Below are 22642 nucleotides of genomic sequence, written 5' to 3'. Positions count from 1 at the left end.
GCCTATTTAACGTTGTGTTGGAAGTCCTAGCTAGAGCAGTAAGGCAAGGAGAAGAATATTTGTAATGAAGAAGTTAAATTGTCCTTATTTGTAGGTGATATGATACTATATACAGAAAACCCAAAAGACTCCAGAGAAAACTACTGGAACTAATAGAAAGATTCAGCAGAGTAGCGGGATACAAGATCAACATTAAAAAATCAGTTGGATTCCTATACAGCAATAAAGAGAATGATGAAAAGGAAGTCAGGAAAACAATATCATTTCTAATCACCCCTAAGAAAAGAAAATACTTGGGAATAAATCTAACCAGGGACGTAAAGGACCCATACAAAGAAAACTACAAATCAGTACTGCAAGAAATCAAAAGAGATCTACATAAATGGAAAAACATACCATGTTCATGGATTGGTAGACTCAACATTGTGAAAATGATAATTCTACCCAAAGCGATTTACAAATACAATGTGATACCGATCTAAATACCAACAACATTCTTTAAGGAGATGGAAAAACTTATCATTATATATGGGAGGGGAAGAAGTCCTGGATAAATAAAGCACTATTGAAGAAGAAGAATAAAGTAGGAGGACTTGCACTACCTGACCTCAGAACCTACTATACAGCTACGGTAGTCAGAGCAGCCTGGTACTGGTACAACAACAGATACATTGACCAATGGAACAGAGTTGAGAACACTGATGTAAATCCATTCACCTATGGTCACCTGAGCTTATACAAGGGCCCAGTGACCATCAGTTGGGGAAAAGATAGTCTTTTTAACAAATGGTGCTGGCAAAACTGGATGTCCATCTTCATAAAAATAAAACATGACCCATACTTTACACCACATACAAAAACTAACTCAAAATGGATCAAAGACCATATAAAGCCAAAAACCATGAAGTTCATAGAAGAAAAAAAGAATCAACACTAGAGGGGATAATACACAGCATTAACAGGATACAAACCACAACCAACAACACACAAGCTCTAGAGGATAAGCTAGATAACTGGAATCTTCTAAAAATTAAACAATTATGATCATCAAAAGATGTCACCAAAAGAGTAAAAAGAGAACCTACAGACTGGGAAAATAAATTTGGCTATTACATGTCAGACAAAGGCCTAATCTCTAAAATCTAAAAGAAAATCCAACACCTCTACAATAAAGACAAACAATCCAATTAAAAGATGGGCAAAGAAAATGAACAGACACTTCTACAAAGAAGACATTAAAGCGGCCAACAGACACATGAGGAAATGCTCAAGATCTCTAGCCATTGGAGAAATGCAGATCAAAACCACAATGAGATACCATCTCACTCTGACATTACTGGCACAAATCAATAAAATAGGAAATAATAAGCATTGGAGAGGCTGTGGGGAGATCGGAACTCTTATGCACCACTGGTGGGAATGCAAAATGATTCAACCGTTTTGGAAAACAATATGGTGCTTCTTTAGAAAGCTAGAAATAGAAATACTATATGATCCAGCAACCCCACTCCTAGGAGTACATCCTAGAGAAACAGGAGTCATCACACGGACAGACGTATGCACACCCATGTTCATTGCAGCATTGTTCACAATAGCGAAAAATGGAAACAACCTAGATGCCGATCAACAGATGAATGGATAAACAAACTGTGGTACATACACACAACTGAGTATTACACAACAATAAAGAACAGCAATGAATCTGTGAAGCATCTCATGACATGGATGAATATGGAGGGCATTATGCTGAGTGAAATAAGTCAACCACAAAAGGAGAAATATTGTATGGGACCACTACTGTAAATATTCATGAAAAGGTTTACACAGAAAAAGGAAAAATCTTTGATGGTTATGAGGGAGGGGTGGGGGTGGAAAAACACTCAATAGATAGATGGGAAACTTTGGTGAAGGGTTATACAGTACACAATACTGGGGAAGGCAGCACAACCTATACAAGGCAAGGTCATGGTAGCCCCATAGACACATCCAAACTCCCTGAGGGACCAAATTGCTGGGCTGAGGGCTGTGGGGACCCGATCTCAGGGAATATCTAGCTCAATTGGCATAACATAGTTTATAAAGAATATGTTCTACATTCTACTTTGGTGAGTAGCATCTGGGGTCTTAAAAGCCTGTGAACAGCCATCTAGGATACTCCACTGGTCTCACCTCTTTGGGAGCAAGGAAGAATGAAGAAAACTAAAGACACAAGGGAAGGATAGTCTGAAGGACTAATGGACTGCATCTTCCACAGCCTTCATCAGCCTGAGTCCAGTATGAGGTGGTGTCTGGCTACCACCACTGACTTCTTTGACAGGGATCACAATACAGGGTCCCAGACAGAGCTGGAGAAAAATGTAGAACAAAATTCTAATTCAAAAAGAAAGACCGGACTTGCTGGCCTGACAGAGACTGGAGAAACCCTGACAGTATAGCTCCTGGACACCCTTTCAGCTCAGTAATGAGGTCACTCCTGAGGTTCACCCTTCAGCCAAAGACTGAACAGGCCCATGGAACAAAACAAGACTAAAGGGGCACACCAGTCCTGGGGCAGAGATTGGAAGGCAGGAGGGAACAGGAAAGCTGGTAATAGGGAACCCAGGGTTGAGAAGGGAGAGTGTTGACATGTCATGGGGTTGTCAACCAATGTCATAGAACAATGTGTATACTGACTGTTGAGAAACTAGTTTGTTCTGTAAACCTTCATCTTAAGTACAATAAAAAAAGAAAAATAAAAAATTTTACATTTCTTTGGTGAAGAATGATGTTGAGCTTTTCATATGCTTATTTGTATATTAGGATATCTTCTCTTCTGAAGTGCCTGTTCAGGTCTTTTGCTCATTTTCCTATTGGTTTTTCTACCTTTTGCTTATTGATTTGTGGATATTTGTATATACGTGGATACAAGTTCTTTGTCAGATATATGACTTGCAGATATCTTCTACCATTCAGTGGCTTACTCTTACTCTTAATGGTACCTCTTGATGAATGTATGATTTTAATTTTAGTACATAATTCAAATTATAATATTTTCCTTATGATTAGTGCTTTTTTTAAATAACCAACTTAATGAAGTCTTTTCTTAAAACAACGTACTGAAGGCATTCTCCTTTTTTTTTCCTTCCAAAAGCTTTATTAGTGTACTTTTCTCATTTAGATTTACAGTCCCTTTTTTTTTTTGGTACAGTGTGAAGTATGATCAAAATATCTGTGCCCCTCCCCCCTAGAGAACAGTTGATCCAACACTGTTTAAAAATATATATATCTTATTCCTACAATCCCAAATATTTAGGTACCCAATACAGAACTTTAAAATACATGAAGCAAAAACTGCAAAGAGAAATAAACAAATCCATGCTTATATTGAAGATTTCAACACCCCATGCTCTTCATTTTATACAAAAGATACACTGAAAATCAGAAAGAATATAAGAAGACTATAACAACACTATCAGCCTACTGACCACACTGACCTTTATAAAATTACAGAACAGCAGCATATATATTATTTCAAGTGCACAGGAAATATTTATCAAAATAAACCATATTGTGGGTCATAGAACAAGTTCCCATATGTTTTTTAAAAATTCACTTACACAAAATATGCTCTCAATGGAATAAAATTAGAACTCATAATGGAAATATATTTGGTAAATATAATATTTGAAAATAACACACTTTTATGTAGCCCATGAGTCAAAGAAGAAATCCAAAGGGAATTTAAAAAGTATTTTGTACTGAATAAAAATATTCTGATAATGTGGTGAATAATTTTTTTAAAAATATGAAATGACTCTTGAATTTTTTGAATGAAACTCTCTTTGTTGTGATGTATTTTCCTTTTTATATCTTTAGATTTAATTTGAATATTCTATTTGGGATTTTTGTTCATGAGAGAGGTTGGCCTATAGTTTTCCTTTCTTGTAATGTCCTTATTGTGTTTTGTCATCATGCTTAGCTGGTCTCCTACAAGAATTGAGAAGTGTTCCGTCTTCATTATTCTGTAGAAGAATTTGTATAATACTGGTGTTATTTCTTTCTGAAATATTTGGAAGAATTCACTTTTGTACTATTTAGTGTTTTTCCTTTTCCACCCCTCCCCTCACTCATAACCACCAAAGATTGTTTCTGTGTAGAAACATTTTCATGTGTTTGTATAATAGTAGTATCATACAGTATGTGTCCTTTTGTGGTTGACTTATTTTACTCACCATAATGCCCTCCAGATTAACATTTCCTTTTTTTTTTTTTTATTTTCATTGTGCTTTAAGTGAAAGTTTACAAATCAAGTCAGTCTCTCATACAAAAATTTATATACACCTTGCTGTATACTCCTAGTTGCTCTCCCCCTAATGAGACAGCACACTCCTTCTCTCCACCCTCTGTTTTCACGTCCATTCAGCCAGCTTCTGACCTCCTCTGCCTTCTCATCTCCCCTCCAGACAGGAGCTGCCCACATAGTCTCATGTGTCTACTTGATTCAAGAAGCTCAGTCCTCACCAGTGTCATTTTCTATCCTATAGTCCAGTCTAATCCCTGTCTGAAGGGCTGGTTTTGGAAATGATTCCTGTCTCGGGCTAACAGAAGGTATGGGGACCACGACCTCCGGCGTCCTTCTAGCCTCAGTAACACCATTAAGTCTGGTCCTTTTACGAGAATTTGAGGTCTGCATCCCACTGCTGCCGTGCTCCCTCAGGGGTTCTCTGTTGTGTTCCCTCTCAGGGCAGTCGTTGGTTGTAGCTGGGCACCATCTAGTTCTTCTGGTCTTAGGCTCATGTTGTCTTTGATTTATGTGGCCCTTTCTGTTTCTTGGGCTCATAGTTACCTTGTGTCTTTGGTGTTCTTCATTCTCCTTTGCTCCAGGTGGGTTGAGACCAATTGATGTATCTTAGATGACCACTTGCTAGCATTTAAGACCTCAGATGCCACTATTCAAAGTGGGATGCAGAATGTTTTCTTAATAGATTTTATTGTGCCAATTGACCTAGATGTCCCCGAAACCATGATCCCCAAACCCCTGCCCCGGCTATGCTGGGCTTTGAATCGTTCGGTTTATTCAGGAAATTGCTTTGCTTTTGGTCTTGTCCAATTGTGCTGACTTCTCCTGTATTGTGTGTTGTCTTTCCTTGCACCTAAAACAGTTCTTGTCTACTATCTTATTAGTGAATACCCCCTCCCTCCCTCCCTCCCTCCCTCCTCTCGTAACCATCAAAGAATATTTTCTACTCTGTTTAAACTATTTCTCGAGTTCTTATAATAGTGGTCTCGTACAATATTTGTCTTTTTGCAACTGACTAATTTCACTCAGTATAATGCCTTCCAGATTCCTCCATGGAGATTAACATTTTCTTTATAACCTATGTTATGCTAGTTGAGCTAGATGTTCCCTAGACCATGGTCCCCAACCTTCAGCCCAGTAACTCTGTCCCTCAGGGAGTTTGGGTGTGTCTGTGAAGCTTCTATGACTTTGCCTTGGCCAAGTTGTTCTGACTTCCCTGGTATTGTGTACTGTCTTACCCTTCACCAAAGTTACCACTTATCTACCATCTAGTTAGTGTTTTTCCCTCACCATCCCTCCCTTCCCTCGTAAACAAACAAAGATTGTTTCTTCTGTGTGTAAACATTTTCTTGAATTTTCATAAGAGTGATCTCTTTACGGTATTTGTCTGTGATTCACTTACATAATGCCCTCCTGATTCATCCATGTTGTGAGGTGTTTTGCAGAGTCATTATTGTTCTTTATTGTTGCATAGTGTTCCATTGTGTGTGTGCACTATAGTTTGTTTATCCATTCATCTGTTGATGGGCACTTCGGTTGTTTCCATCTTTTTGCTATTCTGAATAATGTTGCAGTGAACATGGGTGTGCATGTGTTTATTCGTGTGACGGCTCTTCTTTCTCTTGGATATATTCCTAGGAGTGGGATTACTGGATCATATGGTCTGTTTCTAGCTTTCTAAGGCAGTGCCATATCGTCTTCCAAAATGGTTGTATCATTTTGCATTCCCACCAGTAGTGCATAAAAATTTCAATCTCCCCACAACCTCTCCAACACTTGTTATTTCCTGTTTTTTTGATTCATGCCAGTATTGCTGGGGTGAGATGGCATCTTATTGTAGTTTTGGTTTGCATTCCTCTAATGGCCAGTGATCATGAGCATTTCCTCATGTGTCTCTTAGCCACCTGAATGTCTTCTTTGGTGAAGTGTCTTTTCATATCCTTTGCCCCTTTTTCGATTGGTTTATTTGTCTTTTTGTTATAGAGGTGTTGGATTTTCCTATAGCTTTTAGATTAGAAGTTTGCTGGATATGTTGTAGCCAACATTTTTTTCCCCAATGTGGATGTTCTCTTTTTACTGTCTTGGTGAAGTCTTTTGATGAGCATAAGTGTTTAATTTTTAGAAGATCCCAGATACCTAGCTTATCTTCTGTTGTTTATGTATTGTTATTTATGGTTTGTATCTGATTTATGTCATATATTAGGGTGCCTATCGTTGACCTTATTTGTCTTTCCATGATCTTTATAGTTTCTGGTTTTATATTTATGTCTTTGATCCATTTTGAATTAGTTTTTGTGTATGGTGTGAGGTATGGGTCCTGTTTTATTTACACACAGATGGACATCCAGTGCTGCCAGCACCATTTGTGAAAAAGACTGTCGTTTCCTCATTTAATGGACTTTGGGCTTTGTCAAAGATCAAGTGGCTGTAGGTAGATGGATCTACTTGGGTTCTTGATTCTGTTCCATTGGTTAATGTGTCTGTTATACCAGCACCAGGCTGTTTTGACTACCATAGCTGTATAGTAGGTTCTGAGGCCAGGTAGTGCGAGGACTCCTATTTTGTTCTTCTTCGGTAATGTTTTACTTATCCAGATCTACTTTCCTTTCCATATAAAGTTAATGATTAGTTTTTCTGTCTTGTTAAAGAATGCTGTTGGTATTTGCATTGGGATTGGATTGTATTCGTAGATTGCTTTGGGTATAATTGACATTTTCACAATGTCGAGTCTGCCTATCCATGAGCATGGTATGTTTTTTTCATTTACGTAGATCTCTTTTGGTTTATTACAGTAGTGTTTTGTAGTTTTCTTTGTATAGGCCTTTTATGTCCCCAGTTAGATTTATTTCTAAGTTTTTTTTTTTTTTTTTTAGGGGCGATTATAAATGGTATTGCTTTCCTGATTTTCCTTTTTGTAGTTCCCTTTATTGATGTAGAAATCCAACTAGTTTTTGTATGTCGATCTTTTGTCCTTCTACAGTGCTGAATCTATTAGTTCCAGTGGTTTTCTTGTGGAGTCTTTAGTGTTCTCTATGTATAGTATCATATCATCTGTGAATAGGAATAGTTTTACTTCTTCCTTACTAATTTGGGTGCCCTTTATTTCTTTTTCTTGCCTTATTAGTCTAGCTAGGACTTGCAGCACAATGTTAAACATGAGTGGAGATAAAGGGCATCCCTGCTTTGTTCTTGTTCTCAAGGGGAATGTTTTCAGCCTCTCTCCATTGAAAATGATGTTGGTTGTTGGTTTTGTATCCAAAAAAAAAAAAAAAAACCAAACCCAGTGCTGTTGGGTCAATTCTGACTCATAGTGACCCTATAGGACAGAGTAGAGCTGCCCCATAGAGTTTCCAAGGAGCACCTGGTGGATTTGAACTGCCAACCCTTTGGTTAGCAGCCGTAGCACTTAACCACCACACCACCAGGGTTTCCTGGTTTTGTATAGATGCCCTTTATTATGTTGAAGATTTTCTTTCTATTCCTATTTTATTGATAGTTTTTGTCAGGAATAGATGTTGGCCTTTATCAAATGCCTTTTCTGCATTGATTGAGGTGATCATGTGATTTTTTAAAATTTATGTGTTGGATTATGTTAATTGATTTTCTAACGTGGAGCCATCCTTTCATACATGGTATAAGTCCCACTTGGTTGTGATTTTTTTTTTAAATATAAAATGCTGAATTGTATTGGCTAGAATTTTGTTGAGAATTTTTGCATCTATATTTATGAAAGATACTGGTATGTAATTTTATTTTTTTGTGGCATCTTTGCCTGGTTTTGGTATCAGGATTATGTTGGATTCATGGAAAGAATTCAGAAGTATTCCTTCCTTTCCTATATTCTGAAGCAGTTTGAGTAGTACTGGTGTGAGCCCTTCTCTGAATGTTTGTTAGAATTCTCTAGTGAAGCCATCTTGGCCAGGACTTTTTTTGTTGGGAGTTTTTTGTTATTACGTTTTCAATCTCTTGTTTCGTTATGGGTCTGTTAGGATTTTCTGCCTCAGTTTGTGTTAGTTTAGGTAGGTAGTATGTTTTTAGAAATTTGTCCATTTCCTCTAGCTTTTCAAATTTGTTAGAGTACAGTTTTTCATAATATTGTTATGATTCTCTTAGTGTCAGTTGGGTCTGTTGTGATATTGCCCATCTCATTTCTTATTCATTTGCTTCCTCTCCTGTTTTTCTTTTGTCATTCTGGTCAGTGGTTTATCGATTTTGTTAATCTTTTCAGAGAACCAGCTTTTGGTCTTGTTAACTCTTTCAATTGTTTTTCTGTTCTCTATTTCATTTATTTCTGCTCTGGTCTTTGTTATTTATTCTGGTGGCTGTGGGCTTCTTTTGCTTTTCTCTATTTGTTTGAGTTGTAGGACTAACATTTTGATTTTGTCCCTTTTTCTTTTTTGATGCTTGCACCTAATGCTGTGAATTGACCTCTGAGCATTGCCTTAGCTGTGTCTCATAGGTTTTGGTCTGATGTGTTTTCATTCTTATTTTATTCTAGAAATTGTTTGATTCTGTCTTTGATTTCTTCTGTTGCCCAGTGGTTTTTAAGCAGGGTGTTATTCAGCTTCCACGTATTTGATTTTGTTTCCTTGCTCTTCCTGTTACTAATTTCTGCTGTAATGGCATTGTGATCTGAGAAGGTGCTTTGTATTATTTCATTGTTTCGGATTTTGTTGAGGGTTGCTTTGTGTACTAAGATGTAGTCTGTTGTGGAGAATGTACCATATGCATCGGAAAAGAATGTATACTTTGCTGTTGTTGGGTGGAATGTTCTATATATGTCTGTGAGATCAAGATAGTTGATTGTGGCCTTAAGATCCTATGTATCTTCACTGAGTTTCTTTCTGCGTGTTCTGTCTTTTAACAAGAGTGGTGTGTCGAAGCGTCCTACTATTATTGTGGAACCGTGAATTTCTCTTTTCAGTGATGTTAGTTTGTTTTACGTATCTTGGGCCCTGTCATTGGGTGTATAGATATTTATTACAGTTATGTCCTTGTGGTGGATTGTCCCTTTAATCATTATGTCCTTCCTTGTTTTTTATGGTAGATTTTGTTTTAAAGTCCATTTTATCTGAGATTAGGATTGCCTCTGGTGCTTTTTTGGTTGTGGTTTGCTTGATTTTTTTTTCCCCATCCTTTAATTTTTAGTATACTTCTGTCATTGTGTCTTGTAGACAGCAGATTGATGGGTCATTTTTTTTTATCCTTTCTGTCACTCTTTGTCTCTTTATAGGTACATTTGAACTATTTGCATTCAGTGTGATTATTGGTATGCTTGAGTTTATTGCTGTCATTTTTTAGTGCTTTTTTTGTGGTGCTCAGGATTTCTTTGTTCTTCTTACTCTCCGGTGCTGGATTCCTTTTGTTTGTGGAATTTGTTTTTCTTCCTTTCATCAATGTAGAATTTGTGTGTACCGAGACTTTATGTTTTTCTTCTTTATTTTCACGAGTAGATTTCTTAACTTTCTTTGTGTTACCTTGAAATTTTCCTGTATCTTCCTAAGTTTGATCCAGTCTTTTTTTATTACTTGATATCATCGTGACTTCCTTTCCGTTTGAAAATTTTATACCTATGTTATGTATTCCCCTTTTGTTGTTCTAATGTTATCATCATTTACAGATTGACGTCTCTAGTTCCGTGTTTTAATTTTTTAGTTTTATTTTATCTTGGAGAGTTCATTATCTCAGTTGGTATCTGGCTGATACTGGCTTGTGTCTTAGATTCAGGTTGTTTTCTGAGTTGTTGGTTGTATAACTGAAGGACTCTCTTTAATAATGCTTGTTTAAGTTTGGTTTGATTTTTACAAATTCCCTTAATTTCTTTTTATCTGAAAATGTCCTAACTTCTCCATCATATGTGAGAGAGAGTTTTGCAGGATCTATTATTCTTGGTTGGCAGTTTTTTTCTTTTGGTGTTTTAAATATGTCATCCCATTGTTTACTTGCCTGCATGGTTTCTGTTGAGTAATCAGAGCTTAGTCTTACTGTTTCCCCTTTGTATGTTACTTTTCATTTTTCTCAAGCTGCTTCTCACAATTCTTTCTTTGTTTTTGGTTTTGGCAAGTATGATTATGATATGCCTTTTCTTTTTTTTTGGTGACTTTCTTTTGGGGTCTATCTTATATGGAATTCATTGAGCTTCTTGGGTGGTCAGCTTTTCATCTTCATGATATTAGGGAAGTTTTCTGTCAGCAAATCTTCAATGGTCCTCTCTGTGTTTCCCATTTTATCCCCCGTTCTGCACCCTGAGCATGTGCAAATTTTTGCTCTTTATGGTATCCCACATAGTTTTTAGATTTTCTTCATTCTTTTCTCTGATTTTTCCTCAGACAAAGTGGCATACATGGATTTGTCTCCAATTTCTCCGATTAACTCTTCCACTTTTTCAAATTTGCTCCTAAAACCTGCTATTGTGTTGTCCATTTCTGAAATTCTTTTGGATTTCTAATTGCTGTTTTTCTATGATTTCTGATTGCTTATTATTTTGACATTTTGTTCTTTAATTATTTTCCTGAATTCTTCCATTGCTTTGTGTTTTCCTTGATTTCGCCTGTGTTTGTCAGATCAGGGATGTGACGTGGTAAGGGTGTTACAATCCCACCCTAATCCTCTTTAACATAAAATCATAATCACAAGATGGAGGACAACCACAGAATACTGGAAATCATGGCCTAACTTGACCAGGGGAAGATTGATGACAAGGAATATTCCTCCAGAGTTGACAGAGAGAGAAAGCCTTCCGCTGGAGCTGACACCCTGAATTTGGACTTGTTACTTACTAGACTGTAAGAGAATAAATTTCTCTTTGTTAAAGCCATCCACTTGTGGTATTTCTGTTATAGCAGCACTAGATAACTAAGACACCAGTATTCAGTTGTTATTTCCATTTACCCACGTTTTACCTTTTCTGTTCCTTTTCTTTCTTTCTTTATGTGTTTCTCTCAAGGATCATTTTCCTTATGTCTGAATTATTTCTTTTTTATTTAGGGTCCCTGGCAGTGAGATCTCTCTGTGTCTGTCTGAAAACTTATATATTTTTATTTTGAAACATGTTCAATCCTCCAAAAAATGTTATAAGACTAGTACTACAGTGAACTGAATACCCACATACATTTTACCTAGATTCACCAAGTGTTATGTTTTCCCACATTTGCTCTTCCTACGTTTTTTTCTAATCCACTTGAGAGTTAGTTGCAGACATCATGATGCTTTCCCCCTAAATACTTCAGCATGTACCTCCTAATAACAAGGGCTTCTCCTGTATAATTACAATAGTTGTCATGCTCACATTGTTTATCATTTATGCACATTATGTCATCTGTTTTCACATTTTTCCATATCTTAATAATGCCCTTGCTATCATTTTTCTTTAAATCTGGGATCAAATAAAAAATCAAACATTGCATTTAGTTGTAACGTTTTCTTAGTCTCCTTTTATACAATTTCTTAGCTTGGACATCCATGTCAGAAAGTTTTGAGGCGTGTAGGCCAGTTTTTTTGAAGAACATCCCTCAGTTTGGCTTTGCCTGATCATTTCTTCTTGAGTAGAGTAGATGCAGATCAAACGTTTTTGGCAGGAATAATATGTAGATGATGATGCAGTATCCTCAGTGCAGTACACGAGGAGCCACATAATGTCAATTTCTAGTATTTTCATTATTAATTTCTTTAAAGAAATTTTGCAGTTGTAGTTGATATGTTCCTTTTTGTTCAAGAGTTGTTTAATAGAATTTGCAAAATTTCTCATGAAAGAGACTTTTTGGTTTTTTCCTTATTTGTAATTTCTAGTTTTATTGCCTAGAGATCAGAGAATGTTGTTTTCATTTCCACTTTATAGAGTTTGATTTTTTGAGATCTAATATTACTTTTTGTGAGTGTTCTTTGTGTGCTTGAGAAGGTGTTTTATTCTCTATTATTGGGATAAAGTTTGATAAATATAAGATTTTACTGATTGTGTTGTGTACGTCATGTCCTTGGTTCACCTTTTCCTTCTTACCCTTTTCCTCTTATATTTGCCAACTTTAAATGATGGCTTCTGATTCCCACCTCTTAACTAATTGTCAGTCAATAAACTGATTTTAGTCTCTCCCTTCTCTCTTCTTTTTCCTCCATTTTAAAATGGCATTATTTCTACTTTTTTTTTTTTTAGAAAATATAACATTTATAAATCATTTTCTTCCCTTGTCCTTACCCCATTATAATTTTAGATATTTAATGAAATATAGCTGATCCTCACTGTTTGCAATTATATATTTGCAAAACTGCCTAAACCAAAACCAAACCTGTTACCATCAAGCCGATTCTGACCCTGTAGTAACCCTATAGGACAGACTAGAACTGCCCTATATGGTTTCCAAGGAGCGGCTGGTGGATTCAAACTGCTGACCTTTTGGTTAGCAGCTGAGCTCTTAACCACTGTCCCACAAGGACTTCTAAGATTCGCAGGCTCACTAAAATTTATTTATAACCTCAAAGTCAGTACTTCCATAGTTTTCAATATTTAAAGATTTTTTTTGCAGAGTGACAAAAAATTTGAATTATTCAACATATGTGTTCCCAGTTGAGGTCAAACAAGGGAGCAAGCAGTCTGCCTTCTTTTTTTCAGCTCTCATGCTGTAAACAAGTGTCTTTTTACAACCTATTTAGTGCCATGTTTTTTTGCATTTTTGTATATTGGTAGTTTTACTATTTAAAATGGCCCCCAAGTATAATGCTGACGTGCTGTCTAGTGTTCCTAAGTGCAAGAAGACTGTGATGTACCTTGTGGAGATAAGCTTCTTTCAGGCATAAGTTATAGTATGTTTGCCATGAGTTCGATGTTAGTGAATCACCAATGCATATTAAATAAGCAGTCTTTAAACAGAAGCACACATAGAACAAGGTTATGTACTGGTCAGTTGATGAAAATGTTGTAACCAGCAGCTCTCAGGAACCTAACCCTAACCCTAGGTGACACCCTGGGAGTAATGGCTCAATATTTGTTAGCTCAGTGTTTGTGGCAGCCTTATAGGACGTATCTACTGCAAATAATGAGAATTATCTATATATTCCATACGTACCACCAGTCTTTTTACTGAAGTTTCTCCATATTTTTGTGGTTAGAAGAAGCTCATGTCTAGTAAATGCCTCAAGAAAGGTTTGTAAATAGAATAATTCCTGGTTATTGAATGTTCAAAAATTTTTCTTTAGTCTTAATGCTTAAAGGAGAGTTTGGATACGAAATCATTGGTTCACACTTCTTTTCTACAAGTTTTTTTAAAACATTCCTCAGCTGTTCCTTGCTTTGTATATCGTCATTGAGAAATCTAATTGCCAGTCTGACTTTATTTAGTTTGTGAATGGCTTGGTCTTTTGTCTGGAGGATGTGAGGATTTTTTTTTTTTTTTTTTTGGTCTTTTTTTAAGCCTAATGATTTTACGGGGTATGTTTTGGAGTTAACCATTTGGGTCAATTTTCATTTTACACTTGAGCCTTTTCAATATGAAGATTCAAGTCAGCTGTTGTTGCAGGATTTTTTTTTTTTTGTATTATAGTTTATGTATTAAATTTGTTTGTTTTATTGTTTATATTCTTTTTTAGGGACTTTATATGGGACCTTCTTTGTCTGCTGTACAACCACTTCCTCTCTTATCCTTTTAAATTATTTTATTTTCCTTTTCTTGGCTGTTTTCTTGCCTTTCCTCAGTGTCCTCTATTAAATGTTCACCAGGAGCTAGTCTTCCTTGGGTATCTTGTCATTTAGTCTTTGATTCTAAAATGATTTAGTTGTTTCCTTTAGATTATTTTCTGGGTTTTGTCAGGTCTCATTTTATATCTATTTTTTTGTCCATTTTGTCTTGAGTTTTTGTATTTCTTACTTGTACAGTGGCTTTGTATGGATTTGTTCTGCCTTTTTCTGTTTATTTTCGGTTCTTTTTTTTTTTTAATTTTCTTGAGCAAACATTGGTAGTTGTATGTAGACAGAGTGAGGATATTGGGTGGGAAAACAAGTTTCTTACTTAAAAAGTACCCTCTTTTGTTGGTAGAGTGGCATGCAGCTGTTTAAATCAGTGGCACCCTTTTTGAGGAGAGAGAGGTTGGTGTGCTTTCTGATTTTGTGATTCCCTTTTGTTTCTCTAGGACCCTTTCTTTCCCCCCTCTGAACTTCTCTCTTTGCCTTCACTATCAGGTGCCCAAGAAGCATCATCTTCCAACTTGTCCCTTTTTTCCCCAAGAAGTGATACCTTCTTGAACTTACTTCCTCAGGTCCTGAAGAATTTCAAGTCACTTTCTTTTGATTTCCTAATAGCCAGTGTTTGATAGATCTTAGATCTCTTTTCAGTATTTTCATAATCAAGTGGAATTTTCTCTTTTGGGGGCTCCACACTCCTGCTTGTCTCTCACTACAGGCATAGACTTTGTAGTTGAGTCTGCAAGATTTGGGTATTTTCCCACTTTCAGGTACTGTGAAGTATTTGTGAAACTTCAAAGTTTGCTCCTGGATTTGCTGAAGGCACAGGGTATGTGTGATTATCTTTGCTTTTTTTGTTGATCTGTGTGGTTTTTTGGAGGATGCATGAAGAAATTCAGATTTAGGCAACTGTCATTAGTCTCTGGTAACCCAAAAGCCATTACCTTCATGTTTGAAGAATATTTTTCTTGGGCATAAAATTTCATGTTGGCAAGACAATGGCCTAAGAATAAAAGCAGTCAGCTCATCTCTCCATGGTTCTTTCCTCCTTGGAATCCTAGCTCCTCCAGTTCTCCCTACCTTAACAGCTGTGCACTGAATTGTCTAGCTTTTCTTATTGTGCTAGCTGGGAGTGTTGGTTTGTCATCAGGTATCTCATCCTACCCTGATGCCTGCTGGTTATCATTTTGGTTGTTTTTAAGAGCTAAGGCTTCTCAACTTTATCCATAATATAATTAATTTTTGATACCTTTATCAAAGCCTGCTATGTTGGGGCTCTCCAAGACCACCCCTGGGTTTGATGGTTCACTGGAGTTCTCCAAAGACTAGCGTATAATCATATTCATGGCTAAAATTTATTACAGCAGAAAGATACAAAGAAAAATCAGCAAAGGGAAAAGACTTATGAGGTGGGGTCCGAAGGAAGCCAGGCACAAGCTTCCAAGAGTCCTATCCCATTGGATTTCCACAGGATATGCCTAATTCCTCCATCAATGAGTTGTGACAAAATGTGTGAAGTATTGTCTACCAGGGAAGCTCATTAGTATCTAGGATTTGTACTGGAGACCGGTCACACAGGCAGTCTCTGCTAAGCACATATCAACATTCTAGACTCCCAGAAGAAAAGCTGCTGTTCAACATGAACCACATTATTTGTACAAATAGCCTAGCTTAGTGAGTCACTCTTATCAGGGCAGTGAGAACCTTCCCCAAATCCAAGTCCCTATAAGCCAGCCAAGGGCCAACCTTGCAAGTAAGCCTTTTCAAGGTTAGCAGTTTACGCCTGTTAACTCTTCTGAACAACTACCTAGCCATACACTTGTTCACCCTACTAGGAAGTGTTTTTAAGGACTTAAAATAGGTTTGCAGTGTCATACCTAAGATAATCAGTTTTCTTCTCAGTAAAACTCTAACAGATAATTTGTAGTGAGGAAAACAAAAATATTATTTGTCTTTAACATTCTTGGAAAATGAGACCCAATAAGGGAGATAGTAAAATTATTTTCAGTCATAAGCTTAAGGTTTTCATTTTTTAAAACATTTCAAATTGAAGTAATCACAATGCTAATATGGTAAGTAACATTTTCTTTCTTCATTTTTATTTTTAATGGGCAGAGAAAATGACTTATGTAAAAGAAAAGGAATTATGTATTCACTCTTTTCTTTTAGCCTAAGAAAGCTGTTAAGGTAAAACCTCGTCCGCCTCTAGCTCCTCGACCTTCTAGTGGTTCCACGGCAGCAGCTCGCCGTAGATTGTTGAGGGTTCTCCCCCACATCGGACAGTCTTGCTTACCTTCTCCTGGGAATACATATCTACCTGAAACTTCCAAGAATGCGCTTTCAAGTTTGGCGACTCTGCTCCCTGCTGATAAACCCATATCATCTATCACTAGTGATTTTCTTAAGGAAGATGATAACTGGGAGAGTAACACACTGTCTCATTCCAATGGTAGCATCAAACTACCACCTCAGATACCTCATGTGGAATTCAAAAATGACAAAGAGTTTACTGATTCTGTCCTCCATCTTGGGTCATCCCTGTCTAGGCGAACAGAACACTTTTCAGGAAGCTTGCCATCTAATAATGAGGATGACACTGTCTTATTTCCAACTACAGAACCATGTGTTACTGAAGAATCCCTTCTACCTAAAGTGGGTTCATTTGCTTCGTTAACAGAAGGAAACTCTAATGAACAACAGAGCAGTGGCTTAGAAGGTCTATGGAAGGTAAATCCAGAGCTCCTACTCACTAATGGTGATAAAGGACTGACAGCTACAGAACAACACCTTAAACATGTTGCAAGAGTGTTGAGTGGTGAGTCAGTAGAAACTACAGTTCTTAACCACCGTGAATTAAGCCCTCACAAGAATAGACTCTTGTCACCTCTTCGCTGTTCTGCACCAATGTCGCTGCATAATTCTCTGGTGAAACCACAAAGACAGCCCAAATGTTTAGAATCTGGGAACCTCCAGTCTTCTGCTTCACAAAATGTGCTCCGTTCACTGGATGTTCGAAATATAACTGATTGTTCTTTCTCTAGGACTACTCGCTTTCGAGGTGTTAAAGTTGATTCACCTGGGAAAAGGTCTGATATTATTTCTAAAGTTGAGGCTCGGGATATTACAGAAATGGCCAACAAGGCTTCCAAAGAGCCCGTTGGTTGTGTAAATAATATAGGTTTTCTTGCTTCGCTGGCCCGGAGCGCAAGCAGAGACAGTTTACAGAGCACGTGTGGGGCAGGCAGGCTTCGAGCTTCTGGAATTGGGCTATCTACAAACCTCCAGCATTTTCAGGAAGAAAGCCTTAGGAAAAGCTCTCCCCAGTTAGAGCCCACAGATTTCTTTCTAGTAAGTACTTCCTTTTCAGCATGCTTCACCACTTACCATTATATTGATTCAGCATATTTAAAGTTCCTTTTTGTTTATATAAATAAGGAGGCTGAGGGTTGAATTTTTTTTCATTCTTATAAATGTCTCTTAAAATTATGCAGTTTGTAGAAAAGATATTTTAACAGTTGACTTGTAAATAATATTTTAGTCCTAAATTGAGAACTGTAATTTGGAAAATAATTTCATTAAACAATTTGTCATTATATTTTTAAATGCTAAAGATTTTTGTTGCTGTTTTTCCCAAATAAGAACTTTTATTTGAGCCATCAAATTTTATTCTCTTAAAGATATATAAGCACAATATTGCTAGATGTCAGAATCAGGTTCCAAGTTAATTAAACAAATTAGATTAAATAATTTTAAATGAAAGCCTGATCATATTTTGGTAATAAAATAATACAAATTTCTTATTTGGTGATCTCTTCTTCTATTCTTCATTGACTCACCTCTGCAGATGTTTTGTGTTTTCATTGTAGTCAGCCCGTGGTATTGGAATAAGTGGAAATAATGCAGCAGCAGGAAAAAAAGTAGGTAAGCAACAGGTATTTTGAAAATGGCATAAGGCTAATCACATCATTACACATACTGTTGAATTTTCAAAGAGAAAGTGGGAGAACATTCTTTGTGGTATGTACAGAGTAAATGTTCTCCCTAAACTTTTTCCACTTAAGCAAATGATTATGGGAACTAGCCATAGGAGATACATGGAAAATAAAACAAAGATAGAAACTGAGGTTTCTGTTTCCTAGAAGAGGTATGGCCTATGTGAAAAGACATGAAAAATGAACAACAGGTAGTTCCCAACCCATAGTTACTACTGAGCTATTGAGCTGTTGAGCCACAATGGGCTGTTGAATGGGCTTTGAGGAGTTACCCTAGAAAGGTCCAATACCTGCGTGGTGGAAAGAAGCTCTTTTTGATGAACTGGTTATTTCTGTATCAGAGAAAGAACTAGCTCTTTCCAAGGCACAGTAGCAGAAATGAGTATAACTTTAGCACTTCTTCTACCAGTAATAGCACCTTAAATGTGCACCACCTGGTCATTATTCCTGAGGTGGAAGGAGTCATTGCTGTCATCTTCTGATTTTTAATACCCAGGCCGGGAACAGGAAACTCATTTCCAAACATGTACCACCTTGGTAGCCCAAAGTGTTAAAGGGTGCTTTTACATAATGTGGCTTTCTTGTGAGTTTTATGTTTTTAAAGAAATACTTAATGTTTGTGTTCATTCTTATGTAAGGCTCCAAAATTATGACGTCTTAATATACCCACTTTTAATGTCATAGTTGTTATTTTTCCTTGACTTACACTGAAGTCTCTCCCATCCTAACTCATGCCTAAGCCTCTTGGAAGTTTGCATTCACCTGTCTCTACTCTCTTAGCTCTAATTCAGGCCTTCACTGCTTTCTGTACTTCCACTCTTACTGCTCCTCTGAAATTGCCATTCTGAGGTCACCAAAGATCTCCATATTTTTAAATACAGTGCACGCTTCTGTACCCTTATCTTACTTGATTGTGTGGCCCTCCTGGAAATACTTTTGAGTTTTTTTTTTTTTTTTAAGCTCTGGGCTATCAGATTATTATAGATTTTTGGCTTGTTTTGGTTTTTTAACTTCAGTTTTCTCATTTTACCAGCAGTCTGCTTGTCCCCAGATATATCCTCAGTTTGGTTGAATTCATTTAGGCTTAAGGCATCAGCTGTCACCTGTACTGATGATTGCCCAAACTAGAGCTGTTTAATTTTCTGCCATTTCCTCTTATAGTAATAACTATGTCTTTTTTTCTCTTGCTTCTGAATTACCTAGAAGAGTCTGTCCTACTTGGTGTAAGTTTGATTAATTGACTTATTAAGTTCCCCCACTGGTCCTCTTGTTTTTTCCACTGTAGAGTCTCCCTGGGTAACATTATCCATTCTTATCCATTTGTGATAGTTTCAGCCTTCATTTTTTTACAGATGACTACCAAACTTGCATCTAGAACACTAATAATCAATTACTTCTTTGGCTGCCTTTTCTGTTGGGTGAGTGCTTATAGATCATTGTGTTAGATTATTAGACTAGGAAATGTCTCCTAAGTGCGTTAATCCCAAAATATTTCATCCTGTTCTGAAAAGCAACTCCACAGTAGAATTTTTATATTGACTTTTTGCTTTTTCATGTGCTTGATACACATTTGAGAGAAGGCTTCAGAGAGGAGTTGCTGATTGATGATGTCTTACAGGATAAGTAGAATTCTGCCAGGTTGACAAGGTGGAGTAGAACACTTTAGAAGAAGAGACTTCAGATGTGAATGGCCTGGTGCATCATTTAGGTTGGATGTGATGTGGTCAATGGCAAGAAATGACTCTGGAAAGTTAGGCAGGTATCCTGTTGAATATGTAAAACCTTGAAAGTCAGTCCAAGGAATTTGGATTTTTCCAATTGGTGGCAGGGCAGTTATAGGTTCTTGATGGGGAGAAGCCTTGCTAGCATGGATAGATGACTAATGTGTGATTTTCTCTGAATGGGTGGAAGGACTTACGGAGACTGTTCTCATAAGGGGAAGACTGCAGTTATGTTTTTGTGCCCCCTCATTCTGTGTTCCTAAATGAAAAATGTTTGGAAAACATCAAGTTAAACACCCCTAAAAGAAAGAAAAAAAGTAAAAATGTGGCTACATTGAACTAAATTATCATCAACAGATTCTTTGACCATTATTTAAGGGAGGATATCCTAAGCCTGAATTTCAAAGATAGTTGCAATTGGAAGAGCTTCCAGAGGATATAGTATATGCCTTCCTCCGGCATTCTGAGCAAATGCTTATTTTTATTTTTCTTAAGTGCGAAGTACCCCCATTATCTTTGTGAAGTGTTCTTGGTACTTCTAAGTATACTTGAGGAAGAAGAAAGCTCTTATTAAAACCTTTTAGCTAATATTGGTTTGATGGTGTACCAGCAGCCACTTTTCATGCCTCCGGGCCTCCTAGGTACTACGTTAGTCTGGCCCTAATGCCTCCGGGCCTCCTAGGTACTAAGTTACTCTGGCCCTAATGCCTCCGGACCTCCTAGGTACTACGTTAGTCTGGCCTTAATGCCTCCAGACCTCCTAGGTACTTCGTTAGTCTGGCCCTAATGCCTCCGGACCTCCTAGGTACTACGTTAGTCTGGCCCTAATGCCTCCGGGCCTCCTAGGTACTATGTTAGTCTGGCCCTAACGCCTCCGGACCTCCTAGGTACTTCGTTAGTCTGGCCCTAACGCCTCCGGACCTCCTAGGTACTACGTTAGTCTGGCCTTAATGCCTCCAGACCTCCTAGGTACTGCGTTAGTCTGGCCCTAATGCCTCCGGACCTCCTAGGTACTACGTTAGTCTGGCCCTAATGCATTTAGCACCAAGGCGGGTCCCTTCTGAAACGCATGGAGCTCAGCAATCAGAGTTGGAGCATCACCGTGTAGGTTGAGCATTCTATTAGGTGATGCTTCCTGGATATGTTAGTTCCATAAACTTTTGCCTTTTTTCCCTTTATGTCTATGATATAAGACTTGCAAGCATAATTATGGGTTTCCTGTGTGATAGTTAGGGGGATCTGATGGTTTGTTTTGATTTTTCTGTGTCATGTTTGGAAAACCAGAGGTTTCCCCATGTAACCTAATGGAAAAAAAAAAAAAGGCACCCACAATAAATTCTCTATTTAGTTCTTGTTGGTGTATTGTCATACCACAGATTGGTGGCACCACAGTGCCACTTGCCTTATTTGTGGCTTGTATTACCAGATCATATTTCTCAAAATCCATATTACCAACCAAATATTTAAACACAGTAAGCATGCATTCCAGTGCTGAAAACATATACCATCAAAAATTTTTTTTTTTTTTTTTAAATAAAAACTTGGTAACTAAAGGGCACTAAGTTGATGCCCTGGTACCATTAGGAGGCATTCAGTTAGTCAAGTCAAATTTTGTTTCTACTTTTGTGGAAGACCTGGGAGTATATTTTAGACTGTAAAGCAGTCTTAATTGTATTAGGCTTGTGTACCCCTCAGCACCCAATCGGGGTTGTAGAAAAAGCATAACACCAATTATTGCAAATCCTTCCCAGTAGTGGAGAAGCGGTGCCGGTAGCATACACACTCTGCCATTTTTCTGCCTTTTCCTTCCGTTTTTCCTGTTTCCTTGTTTGCCTCTTGTTGCTAGGCCTTTGGGTGCCATTACACACTTGTGGACCTGTACAGTCACTGTAACAGCTGTGGACTTTGATAACTAAAAGGGTGACTTTGAGCTTCCCTGCTTGAGTGGGTTCGTTGGAATTTTGGTCAGTTCTAAAAGCGATTTATTTCCCGTAGTAATTAAAGAAACTGGATTAATTATTTTTTATGTAATATCGGATGTGCTCTTATTTTAAAGGCAAAAAATCAAGTTGTTACAGTAGTACAGAATTTAGTAGACATTGAGCTGTATGCCATAGGTTGTACTACTGATAATATATTTTATATTATTATAACACTTAAAATCTGGAATGCTTTTTCGTATATGAACTGATTTGACCTAAAACACTTAGTAACCTGGGGAGAAAAATATGTGTTCTGTTATCTTAAAAAATGAACAAACTGAATTTTTGAGAGAATAAATAACTTGTTCAAGGTTCAATGAATTTACTTTCTGTGGTATGATCAGAGCTAAGAGACCAGTCTCCTAGTACTTTGGTGCTCCTTCTTGGTGATTGTATAACACATTATGTGGTTCCTCGAAGGCCTCATCAAATAGGGCTTTGACCTACACATTTTTCAGGACTCTGTCAAAATTTGGTATAATTTACATAAACTGATTATCCTTAGAAATAATCAGAAAGGTGGTGGTGTGTACAAAAAGTCTTAGAAACACACATTCTAATCAGTAGGAGACCACATCTTTAAAAATATAACAGTAAATACTATTGCAACTTCACTTGCAGAGTATGTAAATAATTTTAGATATGAAAATAGCACAAATTAATTTTTATGGCAAAGAAGTTTACTATGACAGGAATGTGTTTTGCTGCGTGGTATTTTACATTTAGAATTTACGCCTGCGTTAATCAAGATGCCCTTTCTCCAAACAGGGGAATGTACTCATCACCTGCCACCTGTGAAAGCCCCTGTTCAAACAAAGAAGAGAACAGCAAAGCAGTGTTTTCTTTGTGGGAAGAAAACAGGACTGGCTACTAGCTACGAATGCAGGCAGGTTGGCCAGCGGGAGAAGCTGAAATGCTTTCTGTGTGGTGACCCAGTGTGGGGATTATGCAAAATAAAACATTCTTTAAATTGGCTATTCATAATACCATCATTAAGG

The 22642-nt window shown here is 37.2% G+C and overlaps 1 protein-coding gene across 9 annotated transcripts in view; it reads left to right on the top strand.

Annotated features, from left to right (window-relative positions):
* ZFAND4 (zinc finger AN1-type containing 4) overlaps positions 1 to 22642 on the top strand; it is a 138323-nt gene that overhangs the window by 100174 nt on the left and 15507 nt on the right. For 7 of the 9 annotated variants that reach the window (XM_064269822.1, XM_023547160.2, XM_023547157.2 and 4 more), the window contains 3 exons: positions 16119 to 17297; positions 17816 to 17870; positions 22413 to 22530. In XM_064269822.1, the coding sequence (XP_064125892.1) occupies positions 16119 to 17297; positions 17816 to 17870; positions 22413 to 22530 (1352 nt within the window). Of the gene's footprint in view, positions 1 to 16118; positions 17298 to 17815; positions 17871 to 22412; positions 22560 to 22642 lie in introns of those variants that run through there. The other 2 variants (XR_002785508.2, XM_023547159.2) reach the window with 2 other exon arrangements.

Source organism: Loxodonta africana, chromosome 16, assembly GCF_030014295.1.
Source record: "Loxodonta africana isolate mLoxAfr1 chromosome 16, mLoxAfr1.hap2, whole genome shotgun sequence".
Lineage (NCBI taxonomy): Eukaryota > Metazoa > Chordata > Mammalia > Proboscidea > Elephantidae > Loxodonta > Loxodonta africana.
The sequence above is the reverse complement of the archived record's forward strand: the minus strand, read 5'-3'. Positions and strand labels throughout refer to the sequence as shown.